Source organism: Haemaphysalis longicornis, unplaced genomic scaffold (genome assembly GCF_048455015.1).
Source record: "Haemaphysalis longicornis isolate Haplotype H1 unplaced genomic scaffold, Haemaphysalis longicornis Haplotype H1 scaffold_3, whole genome shotgun sequence".
Classification (NCBI taxonomy): Eukaryota; Metazoa; Arthropoda; class Arachnida; order Ixodida; family Ixodidae; genus Haemaphysalis; species Haemaphysalis longicornis.
In genome coordinates, this window is record NW_027526335.1 from 48906633 (window position 1) to 48925439 (window position 18807).

Genomic DNA, 18807 nt, shown 5'->3' on the forward strand with positions numbered 1-18807 from the left:
CACTTTCTTCTTCAGCGACAATGGTATAGCTGCTATTCATTATCTGAGAATGTCTGCCATATGCACCCCACCCCATTCTGATCCTTCTAATTATCTCTGCCTCATGGTTGGGATCTGGGGTCACAACTTGGCATAAGTAGATATATTCGCTTACCACTTCCACTGACTCGCCACCTATCTCAAACTGCTGTGCTGTCCCGAGGTTATTGATCATTACTTTAGTTTTCTGCATATTAATTTTCAGGCCCGCGGTTCTACTCTGTTCGCCCAGTGCGGAAAGCATGCTTTGCAATTCGTCCCCCGAGTTACTTAGCAAGGCAACGTCATCAGCAAATCTGAGGTTACTGAGGTATTCTCCATTAACCCTTACTCCCACCTGTTCCCAATCCAACGTACTGAATACTTCTTGTAAGCATGCTGTGAATAACATTGGAGAGATTGTGTCTCCTTGTCTGACACCCTTCCTTATAGGTATTTTACTGCTCTCCTTATGGAGGATGATGGTAGCTGTAGACCCATTGTAGATTTCCTCTAGTATTCTTACATAATGCTCATCTACCCCCTGGTTCCGTAATGCCTGAATGACTGCTAGGGTTTCGACTGAGTCAAATGCTTTCCCATAATCTATGAAGGCTATATATAAGGGTTCAGTATACTCAGCGCACTTCTCTATCACCTGATTGGTCGTGTGAATATGGTCCATTGTTGAATAACCTTTACGAAACCCTGCTTGTTCTTTAGGTTGACTGAAATCTAAGGTTGCAGAAATTCGGTTAGCGATTACCTTGGTAAATACCTTGTAGACGACTGACAGTAAGCTGATCGGCCTGTAATTTTTCAAGTCCTTCATGTCGCCTTTCTTATGGATTAGGATGATGTTCGCGTTCTTCCAAGATTCCGGTACCATTGCGGTCATTAGGCATTGCGTATACAGGTTAGCCAGTTTTTCAAGTACAATTTCGCCGCCATCCTTCAAGAGGTCTGCTGTTATCTGATCCTCACCAGGTGCTTTGCCCCCGTTCATTTCTTTCAAAGCCTTCTTTACTTCTTCGGTCGTTACTGGTGGGATGTCTATCTCCTCTGAGCTACTGTCTCGTTCGGCATCATCCTGTATGTCCCGGCTACTGTACAGATCCCTATAGAACTCCTCGGCCACTGTGACTATTTTATCCCTATTTGTGATGACATCGCCTTGCTTATCCTTAAGTGCATACATCTGATTTTTCCCCACGCCATAAAATTATCGTCTAATAAAATGAGACGAACCAAAAAAAGCTAGGTGGGGCCCCCAGTTTCGCTATTGTCCCGCTTTCGCTCCACTAGTGCGAAGTTGCCATAATTTATATGGTCATAATAGAACGGATGTTCAAACGCCGCATAAAAAAGCATAAGAAATTACTGTCGAAACGTCTGCATTTTTCGCCGCAGTTATCTCCTGTGTTACCGTGCTCATTGCGTTGTATGGGCTCAAGACACGATATAGAACTGCCATTGTTATAGCAATTCTTATAACCCGTAACGTCTGTAACACCTATCTTCAACGCAGAACTTTGCACACACTGTAAAATTTAGCACCTCACCTAGCACCGCAGCAAACAAACCGATTAAGAAATAATTAGTTTTTCATTGCCACCCAATGGCTGGTAAATGCAAACTCACCATCGACTACCCCAAACTGCATTAATAAAAACTGAACTGCGATGCCACCATATTTACTTATTAACGGATGCCAGCAGGACACGTCGCAGAAATACATTATGTAGCAACGCATGGGTACGAGCTAGTTGGTACTCCTTTATAATTCCGTTACACGCAGTAAGGAAAACACAGGACGAGGAAAACAAAGACCAGCTGTATTGAGATTTTAAGTTGCGCTACATCGAGCTCTGGCACTATTTCGGTCGAAGCAGAAAACGCCGGTAGATCTACACCAGTTTTATCGCTCCCGGCAACTCACGTACGCGGCCACTGCACAGACGATAAAGATTACCATGGCGTCACTTAACACACTACTACAAGTCGGTACAGCTCCAGCAGATATAATGGGAAAAGTGCGGGTGCTCCGCACCCTATCGATGCCCCGGTCAGCGATACCGTTACTCTCCGCAGATTAGGCAACCCCTGGCGACCCGCCAGGGATCGTTTGGGGCGCGGCGGCTATTGCGTAGACACGTGGGCGTGCCAAATAAAAGGAGGCAGGCCGGCAATGCGCGTGACGCGATCGTGCGGAAGCCAAGCACGCCGGCAGGTGCGGCCTCCGGAAGCAACAGGAGAAAAGGGGAAGTCATTTGGAACCCACGACACGTCAGCAGCAGCTCCATCTGAGCGACCGCAACGGGATGACTTTCTCTGCCTGAGTGGGACCATAACGATGTTACCCGGCGATGCCTCGGCTCGCCCGCCGCCATCGATCTTGAATGGTCGGTGAACCTAAATGTAACGAAGCGTTTTCTCGCGTGCCTCGCAGTAACCGACCTTCTTCTCTTAACCACTCGGTGTTTTCTTTTTAATCAGCGCAGTCTAGAACGATCTGCGGTCGGTCCTTTTCAGCAAAAGATGAATTGGTTTGGCTATACTTGGAAAGCCTCGGGCTCAGTGATCGAGAACGGTCGTCCTTGAAGCACGAAAGGACGCGCTGTGTTTGGATGCCCATCGAAAAGGCCGTGCGCAAGGGTGGAGGTAATTTAACGACGATGCGTACTACGCACTGAAACTGTTCCTGTAGACCGGTGACAAATTTATTTTGAGAGCGCCAATTATTTATTTTCACTCTCCCTATACTCTATGCAATGTTTGAACAATACAATATTAACAATGACAAAAAAATTGACGGCCACTGTATGGAAGAGAACTTCGAAAACATTTGCATTCTTGTATTCCGGGCGATTTATTGGCGTTTTAGCAGTGATGCACGTACTCGGCGCAAAGCTAGCTCTTCAACTAATTTTAAAAACAACTTTCACTAACGTTAGACGGCACACCGTCATTAAGCACATGTGCTAATGTATGGTATGCCGCTAGCCCAGTTCACTAATTTCGCAATGACTAACTCTAAAGAAACATTTAAATTGCAGAAAAGCGAGCGAGACACAGTATAAGTGCGCGAGTAAAGCTAGGCGGAGATTCGTGCGCCTAATCTACAGAGCTCGCGTCCGCGCTTGGCCAACGTTCAGGCACTTCACTAACGAGCTGGCGACGAAGTCCTCCAGAGTTGTTTTCACCCCAGCTTCTCTCTATGCGCCATAAAGTACGCCAGATTAAATTGCAGTCGTCAGCAGATTGCGACGGAGCTCAGTCTCGCGCTGCGACGGGTATTAAATTAATGATATGCTTGGTCTGCTGCGGCGAAAAAAATTAATCCCTCGCCTCCTTGCCGGGAAGTACGCCCCCTACAATCGACAATAACAAAATATTCGAAAATTATAGTTGACGTCACTGTGCCCTACCGTCTTCTCTGTGACGCTGGTCTACAAAGAATAAGATAGCCTTTCCTTGGGTTTCAACCGTACTTTTCAAAGAGAAAGACGCGCAACAAGCAGAACGAGACGCTCAGATGGTTCCATAGCAGAAAAAGAAAGAATCCGTACAAAATTACAACACCTGTTGCAGTAATCCGAACCCACCGCACCCTGGGAAACTATTACAACCCTCTCGACACCTTTACGGGATCCGTTACATTGCCCATTGCATTGACTTGAGTGGGTGGCCCGTTAGGTGTAACGCTTCCTTGACCTATATGGAGACGCAAACAAGTGTTCGGCTATTGTAGGCGTCGTTCACAGGTACCACGCCGACACAAAGCAGATGGCGAATAACCACATGCGACCACCCAATGAAGGCACGCGTCATTAGTCGTGTCGATGTTTGTTGCTAGACTTCTCTGTCCGAACTTTCTCTAATTTCCTTCGATTGCTTATGAGCTGGCTGTAGCAGGAACGCTTTAGTGCGCAGGCCTTATTAGCCTACGCCGATATCACCGATGTATAAACTCAAACACTTCATGAAACCTCCCTTATTTTCTGGTTCCCGACTCGCTTGCTCAAAGGGTGATTGATGGCAAAGGTTGAATGAGGAGCGAGGCGGGTATGTGATAGCCTGTCGTTAGGCCTATAGCGTCACAGCTTGCAGTCTAACGTTGTCACACGGTACTCGATCGTCGACGTTTATTTATTTTGACATTGCTGGGTATGTCACTTGTTGGCTGCCACGCCAATACGCCTGAAAGCAATATGCCTGTGATCACTTAAACCAAAAAGTTCAAAAGTTCCCAAGCTCCAGTATCTTTTACTTAAAAGCAGGTAAGTGGGGCTCTTAGGTACCGTCCTGATGGTAAATATAGAACACTTTTCGTTGTTCTGTTCAGTTCCAGTTGTGTTACAGAAAGAAGCCGTCAACTTAAATTACTTGTCCACCCTGAGCTTAGCAACACAGCAAAAAAAAATAATGCCATCGGAATAAAAGTGAGACACCTGAGTAAGCGGTGTAAGCACCTGAGTAAGCATCAAATTAGCCACCGCTGAAGGAAGCGATAAAACCAAGGATAACAGTACAGTTTCTGACACGAAGGCACTATACTACACGAACTGTATTAAAAGGAAAACTACTGCATATCATTGTTTGTCCTTAAACAATTTTTCATATGTGTCTGGTATTTGTTGCATTTGGGACATTCTGGCAGAGATAGCTCTTGTGCCCCCGCACAAAATCTCACAGACGAGCCCAACCTTGCAAATACCGCGAGCCCCGTAGTCAAAAAAAAAAATGGCCACAAGTGCAAAAGTAATAATAACAGAAAAAAAAGCAATTAGATAAATTTACAGGCTAAGAGGCACCCACTGCATCGTTAAAAACATTTCTCCTTCTCATTGCGACATAAATCTCTAAAATATTTGACATTCATTTGTATACATTGATGTGGGTAATTCTTAGACGTCTAGTAGCGTGGCCACGTAATTGGCTTCAGAAGTATAGCGAGACCTACGAAAACACGTTATGGCAGGGGTCTACCGTTCTGTAATCATTATTAGTACGAAAATAATCGAATGTCCTAATCTTTATTTTTAAACAATAGTACTCCTAATATTCGACTAGATTGCATTTGCGATAACTTCATGAGACAAGATATTCTGAGCGTTTTAAGAAAACGCATTACGCCATTTTAATCTCTTTAGTCACAAAATTTCCCAAAACCTGGAAACTTTTCTGAAAGAAAAATATTTCGGCATAAAAAATGATTCTACCTGCTCACTACCCAGACAAATATAAAGAGAATAACAAAAACAGGTACTAGACACATATTTATTTACTAAACCCTGTTAGGGCCTCAATTCGAAAGCAGTAATTAAATTTGCTTGGTGACATTTGTATCAGTAATGTTTTGACGGGGAAGAATGCCTGATAACCTTATGTGTCTGATACACGGCGGAGGAGTTGTGAAAACACCGTTAACAAAGTTCACTGTTGGGCGAGTAGGTAGTTCATTGTAAAAAACAGCTACAGCGCGAATAAATACAAGGACACAGAAAGACGACCGGACAAGCGCTGCGCATCGTCTTGTCACGTCGTCTTTCTGTGTCCTTGTATCTGTTCGCGCTGTAGCTGTTTTTTACCCTGAACCAGTAGATATTTTGTAGCCCCATGCGGGGTGAAATTTCTACAAAATCCAGTAATTTTTTATAGACGTCCAGAACTAGACGTCCAGAACTGGGAAGCAACCTTCCCGATATAGTTCGCATACTCACATATCCTTCCGATTGCTTTCTTCGTTTCTTGTTTTCCTTCAGGGGGATTACGTATGGCTGGCCGTAATGGTAAGCTCAGGGCATGTCTTGCGACACAAAACAATTATCAAAGTCTTTGTCTGATGAAAGACGGAGTAGGTGACGTTTTGCATTTCCCTCTCTCCACCTTTTCGTACTCTAATCCGAAAATATCGGAAGTGGCCATGTCTCCTTTGCCTCTGTCTCTTCCCTCGACCCTGCGTACACCCTCGCTTAAATGTGAAATTTCGAGAAATATCGCTTTACTAAGCCTTAATGACGGAATGAACGTACTTTCAAATTGCTAGTCTTCAGGCGACCAATTACAGATCTGTGACAAGTGAGTAGGTCAGTCAGTGAGTCGCGTGGTTGTTTGGTCGAAATCAATCAATCAATCAATCAATCAATCAATCAATCAATCAATCAATCAATCAATCAATCAATCAATCAATCGATTGATCGATCGATCGATCAATGGATCGATCGATCAGCGTCGCAACATTTATTTGTGAAAGGGGTAAAAGAGCATTTTTATGAATAAAGCCGAATAATCAGTATTCTTGACATGGCGTGTTCTTATTTTAACGAACTGTTTGATGCTTACAGCACAACGCGAAAACACTTGATTTGCGACGAAGCAACAAACAACAACCACAAAAAAGAAACCATCGCCGCCGCTGAGGCGTTACTGACATGTGTCGGCGCAGCCGACAAGGGGCAATTATGGCACAACCTATCGGGAAGCGTTGTGGCGACGCTGTGTATAGCGTGCCGCACCAACAGTGGCGCAAGACAACGAAAAAGAGTGACGCACGGAAGCCGAGGTGGGCGTGATCGAGCCACCGGGCCTCCTGTACAGCCGTCGATTCATGCACGCTACCCCTGCTAAAAATAGGCCACACGGCGCCGTGGCCACGCCGGTAAAAGGAGCAAACGCAGCCCCTGCTGGTATACTGCCGCCACACAACGTTTACCTTCTTGCCTCTCTGCGGAAATACCCCCACATTTAATCACGTTCGTTCGAGGCTTCAATTCGTTCCACCCGGGCTTCAGACTGACACTATTTACTTCCTTCACCTCGCTTTCTGTTCCGTAATTTTTGTGTCAACTTCCGCCACTGGGAAATCCAAATTGTGTACTTAACGGTTCGCAGCACTCAGCTGATCCGTGTGTTTTACATCGCCTAACCCGCTCGAAGGCTTACTATTTACATAGCCCTCTTTCTCCCGCCATTCAATCAGCCGGAAAGGATGAGGACAGCGCTACGTGTACGGTTAACTTTATTGTTACTGTTTTCGAAGAGGGAGGATGCCCTGCCATACACGCCGGCTATGCGCAAACATGCTGCCGACGTGTGGAGAGGGGAAAGCGAAATAACTTTATCAATGTTCCCTTTAAGCACAGACGTCTGCTGATCGGTACGACGATGGGTCGTGATGATGACTCTTTTGTGCACTTTCTCCAACACGACTTTGTAATGTGTGCGGATTTTGGGTTGGCTCATTCAATAATTGGCCCCTCAGGTGTTATTAACGTGTGGGTTATGCCGCTACTCTACTGTCTCGGTTGTATGGACCCTTTTTTCTCCTAAAAATCTTTTTTACTGGCTCCTCTCGTGTTGCGGTTATTTGTAAAATTTAAGAAATTCTTCAGCTTGATAACGGCTCCTCTGTATGCGTAATTGATAAGCGGCTTCCTTGGTGTTCTTGTTCTAGTTAATTTGGTGAATGAAGGCTTCTTTGCGCGCTATAGTTGTATGAAGTCTTAGTTTTGTGATCGTTTACGCCTAATTTTGACTAAGAAATATTTGAAGCACGGAGTGGCACTTTACAGTTCAAGAAAGTTTTTTTTTGTCACAAAGCCGTATCTTGTACCCAACCCTACCTTTATCTGCACGGATAAGAGTATATTTCTTACATTAACTGCAGCGTTAACACGTGAATTTGTAAAGGCCTCTATGTATAACGATTGCGATACAGCAGATATGGTAGGCTTAACACTACTCAACGCGTTTGGGCAATTTTTGAGCCCATATCCATAATGCTCACAGGCATGCTATCATGTGATTGGCTGCCACTGGAGCCGAACCAATAACATAAATGAAATGTTATTTTCAATTTTTTTATGTCACTTTTCTACCGTACAATAAAAAATGTAAATAAGTAAACATTTGCAATTATGTACTTCGTGTCTTATGTATTTTTTATATTCAACTATCTACAAAAGAAATCAGCGTGAAAGTAACTCGAAGGGAAAAGAAAGTTGGCGCAGATAACTAAAAAAATAATCCGAGGAGACTTAAGCCATTCGTATCAGTTGTGCAAACAAAAGTGTTAATGTCCAATTGTACGCACAAGATCAGTCTTTCGAGTGGGCAACATGACACCAGAGTCAACAGAGAATCGGTGAATGGGTCATGAGCTTCTTTTGGCTGTTATTGTTGTTGGACAATGCCACAGAGTGGGCATTTTGCTGTGCTGATAACCACCCATAACGTATGGTTACCCCAATATCGAGAGTATCGACATGCTAAGCAACTCATACTTACCACACGTTGCGTTGCGCGTACCGGATTTCGATGTTTTCCAAATCGAAGGCCACAATAGATACATGTGTAGTCAGCTGGAAACAAGGAGACCTAGTGGTGTCGGCCAATCGAGAAAAAAGGCATTAGTGTTGTTTGGGGATTCGTTCTCGACTACTATTTAAAAGGCTTCGAGATCGACCTAATTTGGTTCCGAATGTTCCTAGTTTAAGACCAACAGAATTACGTTATTTTTATTGCCATCACCATTTTCACAGCCGTTTTGTTGGAACAGATACCGACGCTGGGCGGCGGCTTTTCTGCTTAATGGAAGATTGCACACCTTCGTTCAAAACCATTTCATCCGTGCCCACCATACCCTTCGGCTAATCAGACTGATAAGGAGTGATGACGATGAAGACGGCGCTGTTCCCGTTGAAGAAGATGATCACAATGTTAGCATGAATAAAAGAAGGCATCTGCAAGTTTTTCTGTAAATAGGTCAACATGCGTAAAAAAACTCTGCTCGATAATTTGTAAAAAGTCATGTCAAATTGTTATTCGTCCCGTTATGCTCGATACCTCGTGCGCTATGGGACTTCTTTGGTACAGGCATTTGATAATTTGTTATGCTTGTCACTTTTGCAGTTGAACAAAGTGAGGAACAAAAACATGCTGAATAAAAGTTCATTCAAGGACATGGGCAGCTAGGTAATATATTCTACAGGTTTATTCAGCACTTTGTATCCGTTCGCAATCGGACATGAGTATCAGTACACCATGTTTATCCAGGTAACAACAGTCCATTCACCGGTTACGTATCCATCTCCGTTACACCTCATATTATACATCAGCCTCCGTTACAGTTTCATATTTACATCGGGATATCTAAGCACTTAGAGATATGTCGACAGGATCCTGTAAACACGTACGATATGCTATGGCCACAGGTACAGGAAACATCCACTGCACTTGACAACGGAAAGGGCGAAAAACGTTCTTCGCGACTACAAGGAAAAAGCACTTGCTTTAAAGAAGATACCTCGGGGATGAAATGTTTTTGTCTTGTTATACCAGGGAGGGGCCATATTGATGACGTATATAGCTTCATATACTAGCCTAACAGCATGCAACCATTTCTTTAACGACAGAGCACCATTACAAAAAGCACAAGTTCTCGTACTCGCGCTGGCCTTTGCTTTGAGCTACGAATGACCTTGTTTTCATCGAAGCGAGTTCTTACTTAACACATGTCTATATTATGCACTTGCCATGACAAGTTTGTGAGTGCCCAGCGATTTAGAAAAATAGTAGTAGATACACTGACTGATTTTCTAAGGTACGCACTGTTTTTGACCACAATAACTGGTTTGTGAAGTTTTCGTCGAAACACGAGCTGCAGGCGTCGCTTGCTTAGTTTGATATGCACTGCGCCATGGTATGCGCTCTTGCCTGCGGATTTGCATCGTCATGTGCAGTGATTAGTGTGCAATTCTTTGACGCATGGCGTACTAACACAGCCTTTCCTATAAAATGCTCAGAACATCTCTCTCATGCACATAAACCTGAGCTGGCACATTACAAAACTGCGGCCATTGGATTTCCCCACTTCAGGAAGATTTGTTTCTGCAAAGGGTCGAAGTAGGTACCCTCTGGAACAGCACATCATTTTCTTTCAATTTCGACGGTTTTGTGGAGAGAGTGTGGTCATATTTCAGGATAAAATAGAAATAAATTATACCTTGAGACTCGTTTCTTTAATCGCTCGGCTGATATGAATAGAGAATAAAAAAATGTTCATCAAACAACCCAAAGAGACATCGAGTTCTTGTTGATCACTTGACGTGTTTTTGGTGGGAAATAACATTTTTAAACACTCACGTCACGTTCTTACCGCTGACAATTCTTCACCGTTCTCGTGCAGCTGAAGGGTTTTTTTAAACAGAAACAAACGTTTTAATTTTTTATCAGTGCTCGCGTTCGGGCAAATTTTCCATTGAAAAGCTCCAGGACAAAATGAAACACTTTGTCGACACACCTAAAATAGATATGTCTGCTTGCATCACAGAACAAGTTACAAGGTGGCCTTCAAACGTGTATTAAATATAATAAACAAGAATGTGACATCGACCTTGTTTTTTGCTCTCAGTCACCCCACCAGAAGAGCTCCGGCAGGCGTCAACGAGGCACCCCATATGGAGGGCCTCACAATGTAAATATAGCGTGAAAAGCAAGCCTTCATATGAACAGCTTTCTCCAGCGCGTTTATGCGGAACAATGATCTCGTGTGAAGATTTTGCTGCATTTCCCGATGCCAAGGGTTAAACAAACGAACGCAACGCCGAAACGACGACAGAACAAGCATCTGCCGTGACAGGTCCCAGAAAGACGTCTGATCAACGCGACATCCCATCCTCCTCTTTCTTTTTTTACTTTATTTTCCTTTTTCTTCTCAAACATGTCTGCATCACCCCATCGATCTCGACGTCCAATCGCCTCCCCGTGTCGAGATGTTCGCGCTGATCTTTTGCTTTTGTACATCCAGATTTCCCCTAGTCCTTGAGGTATGCTCGACATTTTTGCCACCCTTTTTTGGCGCATAAGGTGTGGAGGCTGCTAGCTTCATTTTTCTTTTTGCTCTTTAGCATCCCGTCGAAATTGATTTGCGCGAATTTGATTGGTAAGGAGATATTATTTCCTACTATGTTGCGGATGGACGCATTCAAGCTAGCGCGCAACAACAACCAAGACCGAGAAAGTGCGACTGCATTGCCATTGCTGAAGTACAGTGTAACCAGAGCCGGGATTGGATAAAAACAATAAAATTCATCTTCAGGAAACAACACAAACCTCCTGCTAATTAAAAAGCATTAAACGTAGGGCATGATAGTTAAGCACGAAGCCCAAAAACAAAGAACGACGCATCTGCAAAGCAACTTCGTCAATACCTCGCGCCACACATTGCTTCACATGGGAACTGTACTTTGTAATCAAGAAAGAGACGAAGTATTTTAAACCCCGGTTTTCTGTTAGAGTGAAAAAAACATCACAAGCAACACTCATATCAACGATCTGAAATCAAGGCAACCCTAAGTGTAGTTAAAAGTCCCCCACACAGTTTTTTGTGCTTCATGCTGCTGCATTGCGGCCTATTTTATGGAATGATAGAATCATTTTGTGCACACCGGTGAAAGCACCTTTGACCAGCCAATTTGGGCGTTTGTAGCGTTGCTGGTTTTCATCCTGAGTGTTGTCTTTCTTGATTTGTGCAGATTGTATGTAATGAGTGGCCCAAGATTCCACTAGTGCTCTCAGGTTTCTGGAATACGGTTTTGTCCGATGGCTCCAAACTTCAAGGGGCGTCCCTCTTCAAGGGACGTACTCTTTCCCATACATACCTGTCATACAGTTTAGCAAATTACGTATCTATCTCAGGCCGAGCTTGGTTTTATTTACTCAATCTCGTCTCAACCACAACTTCCGTATCACTCTTCTCTCTGCTAAAGCAGGCTTGCGAATTCCAGCTTTCCTTCCCTCCTTTGTGAAGTTGTTCAACAAGAGATACCGCAGAACGGTATTTACCTATGGCAACACCCAGCGAACAGCCTACTAAGTCTTTTTGTGAATTAAATTTTGCGAAGATGTAAGAAACTGACATTACCTACACACACTGCTGTCAGCCTTTGCACTTTTCTTTCTCGTCTTACGAAATATCACAACAGAGAATTTATCTTCTCACTCAGTAACGCTGTCAGCGAGCCCAAAGTACTGTTGTGGACGACCGTTCAACGCCAGCCTGACGGCCCAATGCTGAATGGCAATTTGATGCTACACGAACAACTGTTAGGCGCCCATTACGCTCGCATCGAGTGCATTCGCAGGCGTCTGCATCCGAAAAACGGCCGCTCTCGCGCGACGAAGGAGATGCATCCGCATAAACCAGAGCGAGGCAGCGACAAAGAGCAATAAAGACTGAGCGCTCGGTGAAATAAGAGAGGAGCTGAAGGCCAGTAAATCGAGCGAGCCGTAAGAGGTGGCAAAGAGGATAAGTAAACGACGGAGCCGCTTTCCCCCCTAGAAGTGGTCCGCAATCAAGGAGCCAAATGATGGAGTGGACCACGCGGGCGTCATTTCTGGAAGCGATATCTTGCTTTTGTCCAGGCGGAAAGCTCCGTATAGACGGCGCTTTGGTCGTCCACTCGAAGTGAGCGCGTTTTCGTGCTCTTTTCCGACTCCGATCTTCCCGAAGGGACTGATGAGCGGTGTGAGTGCGTACATAATGCGGCACAACGAGGCGGCGTGCTCGGTCACTATCAGATGACAGGCGGCGGCTCGGGTGTACCGCTTTTGTGGGACAGAGGTCGAACGGATTGTCTTTCGCCCTTCAGAGCAGTATTGGTAGGCGCGCGTACTTGAGTGAGGGTGCCGAAAATATTCGTAACACTTATTTCGTCTTTATGCGTTGTTTTCTTCTCTACACCACGCTCAAATTTCGTAAGTATTTGAAAAACGGGAAAGTTTTGTTTTTGCAACGACGCAGTAATTTCGTCTTACTACTGCCATTCCAGAATATTCCGCTGTTAAAAACAGTTGTTTAACCGTGCTGCTTTCACAGCTATGAAACATGGTGGAGCATGAAGCCATAAAAAATTCTTTCCCATCGTCCATAGTGTACGTATAGGACAGACGTTACAGATCAGTTCGGAAAAATGCAGTGTATTCGGGATGGGGCTGTATTTTTATTTTTTCCTAATTGCAACCCTGACCGTTTTTGACGTCTAGCTCCGCACTCGAGCTTGCCCCCTAAGACCTTACCAAGTCGCTTTGTACGTGGTCGAAGTATCATTACAATCTCCCACAATAACTTCCAAAGGTTTCCGAGAAGTGCGTAGGTGTTCTGGACACGGCAGTTAGCCCGCGCGCTTCGCAGAAAAATCTGTGCTTTTGACTGCATATCAGCTAGACGCATGCCCTCACTACCGCTGTGTGCACTACTGGCTCTGTCCTTCTTTTCTTGAAGAGGATGGTTTCCGAACACCACCCGCCGCGGTGGCTCAGTGCCTAAGGCGTTGGACTGCAGAGCCCAAACAGGCAAGTTCAGTTCCGGAACGGGGCGGCCGCTTTTCTGATGTAGGTGAAAAGCCAAAACGCCTGTACGCTCGAGATTTCGCCAGACGTTAAAGGGCTCCAGATGGTCAAAATTAATCGGGAGCCCTCCACTACGGCGCGCTTCGTCGCCTGTGTAGCGTCGGCACTAAACCTCAAAATCAATCAATCAATCACCTTTTTCGAGCACCTAGCTTCGCAGTTTAAATAGAGGGGACAGTTGATATAATATAGCGGTTAACGTCTATAATATCCAAAGAACATGTACGGAACTATGCCAACCGGCTCAGTAGTCTACCGATTGGACTCCTCCAGGGACACAGCTTGCAATCTTGCATCCCCGTTTTATTTCTATACTACCATGGGTTCCTTGGCATGCAGGGAACATCCCATGTGCAAAAGACTGTCTGATCTTTACCCGCATAAACATTGTCCACAGTGAGCTGAAAACGAGCATGGCGTCATACTCAGGTTGTATACATGCAACCTAATATCCATGAATGGGGACCTAAATGTCTTAGCAATATATTTTCACTTCAAACACGATTAGTTCCATGCGCGTTACGTGTCTGCAATCAACGAGGATAAATAACCGGTTCCAGTTTAAGAGTAACTTGTTTTAAGAAGTGACAGAGAAGCTATATGTAAACAATATTTAGCGAGCAGAAAAGGTTGCCCTTTCTTCTCTTCAAAGAACCTTTGCCTATTTTATTAGCCATCAGAAATTATAATTTTATTGACTATTTTACTGAGACGCTGAACATTGCTTGAACAATTTATATTTCAGCTCACTCGCCGCGTTTTCAACTGAAAGGAGCCTTGCCCCTTTGAAGGTGACGAATGCAAAAGGCTGAGTGCACTGAATACGCTACCATGTATTTAAAACAAGCTGTTAGCTCGCGCACAAATTATTTACACCGCATTTTCGAAAAAAAGTGATTTATGAAATGCTCATTTGCTTGTTTCATGCATGGCTTATATACAGGATTAAAAACAAATTCAAAAAGAAAAGGGGGGTCGCGTAAGAACAGCGCTGAAAAAGGAGCTACTTTCTCACTCATATACAAGCACACGTTTCGTTCCCCAGAATCCCTTTGGACTTCTGAATCCTTGAATCCCTTTGAATCCCTCCAGCTCAAGTAAAAAAAGTGAAATATTCGGCAATTCAACCAGACAATGCATCCTGTAGACCAAGAACATACACTAAACGAGAAATTAAGGGAGGGGTAACGGCGAAAGGTGGACTTCCGTTATGAAGCCGACGTAATGTTAAAGTTACAATGCAACAGAAGCTTGGTATAATTAGCGAACCGTAGAAATTTCCCAACTCGAACATTTTTGGTTGCACATTTTGCACTGCAATCCTGCAACTTCGCGTAACCTGTCGCAACCGTCAGCATATTAAAATAAACCTCTTTTCAAATGCCTCGGCTGATAATTATACAGCGCAGCAAGCTGTCAACCGCATCAGTGTTTATAAATAATCTTCTTCCGCATGCGTAATTTTTGCTTTTTCACGCACGTACAAACACAACTGTAAAAGTTGGGGGTGGTAGTATAGCGAGTACGTATCTCTTTCTCCTCTGTTTAATCTAGCGAACAATAAACTTCGCCCTCTAGAACAGTAATTCTTGAGGATAATTAAGCTGGCATTAGAGACAACAGCTATATATAACTATGCTTTCCAAGATGGTGGGTAAACCTGTTGATAACAATATTTGAAAGCGATATTCGAAACATTAGTGCTGAAAAATTGGTGCACTAAATTTATGTCTGTTCTTTTTTTTTCATGCGTACCATTCACGGCATCAATCTAACGTCTCGCAAACGATGGAAGGAATGCTATATTGACAGTATTTTACATTTGGCAAGAGCTAAATGGGGTTGTTTAGAGCCAATGTTTCATAGCAATACGCTTTCACATCATTAAATCAGTTCAAAAATAAAATGACCGGTGGCAAATTTTAATCATACGCTACGTGTTTTTGTCTACCCAAGCAAGAACGCCAATGGGCAAGGACACTGGCGTATGCAGGAACGGAAGGGAGTGTGAGGGGAGGTTGGAAAGTGAACGACCGGTGGTTCATTCGCAATATTTTAGGCAAGGGGCAAGGAAATAGGGAGTGATGGGTGAGTCCACTGAATCTGTCTGTAATTAAATAACTTTTTGTGTTAATCTTCACGCTTTTCATTTTTGCATTAGCTGAGGGACTCTAGTGCCCACGAAGGGACTAAAGTGTGTGCGCGACCCCGCTCCTATCCCCCCTTTTTCGCCCGCCATCTTTTATCCCCTGAACACCCCTTCCCCAGTGCCGAGTAGCAAACCGGGCTCTAAGCCTGGATAACCTCTCGGCCTTTCCTTTCGCTTTTCTCCTCCTCCTTTTTTTCTCCAAGCGTGCTTTACGTTATTTTATTTCCTCGTGCTCTTCATCAGCCCCTCCTCTCTCTCCTACGCACAAAATAAATCCTGCGTACGCCAGTGTTACAAAATAACTGGATTTTTTACGGCGAAAATTTTATCGCACAGATATGAATACACTTTTAGTGACCTTACTGACAGCAAGCGCTGGACTAATCCTCCCCTCCCACGACCCAGCCAGTTAATGTCCCCAAACGAACATAAACGCCGCTTTAGAGCTACTATTTCGGCTCGCAACGATGACGAATAACAACGCACGCATTCATCACGTCGGCGAGGACGCGCAACAGGCGCTGTCGTCTTCCAGAGACGGTCGAGATTCGCCGTCCCCCGCCAACCCGGGAGGGACCAGATGCGGTGTGACGCCGCGCAGGAAGCCTTGCATGGAGCTGCCCTCTCTTCTCTAAGGTCGCACAAACACAAACTCGTTGTAGTGGTTCCAGCGGTTCTCCTCGGAGTCGACCCCGGGCTTGAGCGGCTCGTTGCCGCCTCCGCACGAGGTGCCCGAGGCGCAGGCGCAAACGCAGCGGAACCGGGACTCTTGCAGGCAGTCGAAAGCCTGTTCCAGCGAGTTGTGCTTGAGGAAGAAACGAGACGTGTACCGGTCATCTTGACCGCGGTCTGGGTCGCGCGACTCGTTCAGCGTGTCGCCGAACACTTCGCGACACATGGTCACCTTGCCGCAGATGAGGATGCGCGTCAGCTTGCGGAACTTGACGTCGGCCAGGCCGTCTCGGCCGAAGGCGAACGTGCCACGGTAGCCGAGCGTGATATAGCCTGGCTGGCCTGGGTATGGCCCCACGGTGGCCGGAGGATCCGACGTCGCCGACAGGCACGTGACGAGGGCGTCGAGCCCGAAGTGTTTCGCCTCGTCCTTGAGCCTGGCTAGTTCGCGGAACTCTTCCGGAAGCAGGAGGCGGCCTGAGCGCAGAAAGTCGAGCACGAAACGGAAGAGCGGGCCGTCCCTGTCCACGAATACGCGGCCCTGCGAGTCACGCGGGCCTCCGTCCACAAGTTCGCTTAGCACGGCACAGCGCGAGAGCGTGTCTCGCGACGCGCTGTACGTCGTGCCGCCCACGTTGAGATCGACGACGACGGAAGACATTGTGCCAGCTGTTGTCTTTCGCCCGCTTGGCTCGCCTCTCCGCGGGTTCGGCTCGGCGGTGCTGGAACGGCGCGCGAAAAGGCACAGACTCCCCCACCGACGGTCGGCTCCTTTCGAGAGGAGACCCCGGGGTGGCTGGCTGCGCGCGCAGCCCTCCTCAAGGGATCGATAATGGCTCGGCCGAAGGCTCGTCTGCTGGAACCCGGCGGTGCCAGCTCTGTGCCCGCGCCCTCCCTCTTCACCTTCCCCTTTCGTTCCCGTAAAGCTGGCAGGCAGGCTGCTTCCTTACGCTCCCTCGGTGCCTACCCTTCCGACGCAGGCCGCGCTGCTCCTGCGTTACCTGCGCGTCACGCTGACGCTGTTATTACGACCCCGCTCCGACAAAGACGCCTCTTCTGTTCCCTCTTTCGCCCGGCAAGTTGTTGCAGCCCGGCCCAATTAGGCGCGCAAAAATGGTACGCCTGATCAATCCCGCAGTCATCATGTTGCCATCAAGCAGCTCGAATTGCCGTCTTCGTATGCGATGCGCACGAGCCGTGCTCTCCACAAAAGTACGTCGAAAGGCATAAAGGGGCTGTTGCTCCAGGGCAGAAGCTGTGCGCGAGTGTAGAGGTCGGGAAAAGGGAATAGTTAACAGGATCAGTAGGGGTTGCGTTGCTCCATTTGGCGGTTTTATAATAAAGCAGGTTAAGAAACGCGTTCATTTCTTGGTGCGTCCGAATGAAAACAAACTACTGGTAGCAATGAGTTTGCTTTAATCTAGTTTGGCACTCTCTCGCATTAATGCTTGTTAAACTGGTCTGCAGCATTGTTAATTCTACCCCTACCGACCATACTCCTTGATTTCTTGCTGTAATGCCATCTAGCACTCGTAATATTTCAAACATAAAAATGTTTCGGGGAATATTCTGTGTGATGGAGGAGCGACTGGCTTTCTTCCCAGAACCGTCGCTTTCTACTTTTTCTTCTGGTGCTGGGACGAGGCAGGCGTTGTTTAGCCACAAGAACGGGGGCTAAAAATCGACCGGGCCGAACAACCTTCCCTGGAATGTCTCAGCTAGGGTACGGAAATTCCTGGCATTCGAAGTATGGCTTGGACTCCCTCTGGGCAAAACAAACTTGACTTCTACTTCTCAAAAGTTCACAGTACCATCGTTTTGAAAGTAGTTCCTTGCATAGCACCTGTTTGTCTCGCTGCGGAGGCAACTGTGACTTAGGAGTTGCGTTCACCACAGTTAAATCGAGCAACGTAAGTGTGCTGCAGCCTTCGCAATCACTTGCATCTGACTGAACTTTTGGATGCGAACCGCATCACAGCTTTGGTATATGTTTTCTTACGACCAAAAGGAACGATGAAGCAACTTTAGTTACTAAATGAGAACTCTACAATACATTAAGGCAGATTTTGTTACTGCGTGCAACCCTTGAGCGAATCCTGTAGGTCCCCCCCCCCCAAAAAAAAAAAGTAACAAAAATTCCCAGAGGGCCATGCATCCAAACATTTTTTAAAAAGGGAAGCCCTACCGAACAACAAAAATAGCGCCCATAGGCCCCTGCTCTTGTTGTGTCTCTCGTCGTGCGTTTGCCTTGTTTGCACTACTTTCATTCTTCAAGATTGAACGCGCGAGCAGGGCCACAAGTTTCATTATGCCTGGCAAAGCTCTCAGCATTGCGCTCTTTTTAATTTTGTCACTTGCAGCCTCGAGACTTGAAGTGCTTGCAAGCCGTTATTTATGGTTTTTGACTGTAACAGTGTATGTCTCATTAGGACACGATATGGTGTGTACATTCAACACAATATTTTGCCGGTTGGACGATACTGCTAAAACAAAAAAACAAACTGATTACGTACTAATTCATTATATCATTGTGAAACGTTTTCAGGTATGAAATA

The 18807-nt window shown here is 45.7% G+C and overlaps 2 protein-coding genes across 2 annotated transcripts in view; one reads left to right on the forward strand and one right to left on the reverse strand.

Moving 5' to 3' along the window:
• LOC144174435 (cytochrome P450 3A17-like) overlaps window positions 1-18807 on the forward strand; it is a 282872-nt gene that overhangs the window by 215366 nt on the left and 48699 nt on the right. The gene's annotated exons all lie outside the window — the stretch shown is intronic.
• Window positions 8996-17015, reverse strand: Ktl (BTB/POZ domain-containing protein Ktl). Its single transcript, XM_077703139.1, has one exon. It carries the CDS (start codon window positions 16911-16913, stop codon window positions 16212-16214), a length of 702 nt encoding a protein of 233 aa, XP_077559265.1. The 5' UTR covers window positions 16914-17015; the 3' UTR covers window positions 8996-16211.

Excerpts from the sequence above, each read along its gene's own strand:
- Ktl (XM_077703139.1), bottom strand. The coding sequence starts at position 16,913 with ATGTCTTCCGTCGTCGTCGATCTCAACGTGGGCGGCACGACGTACAGC.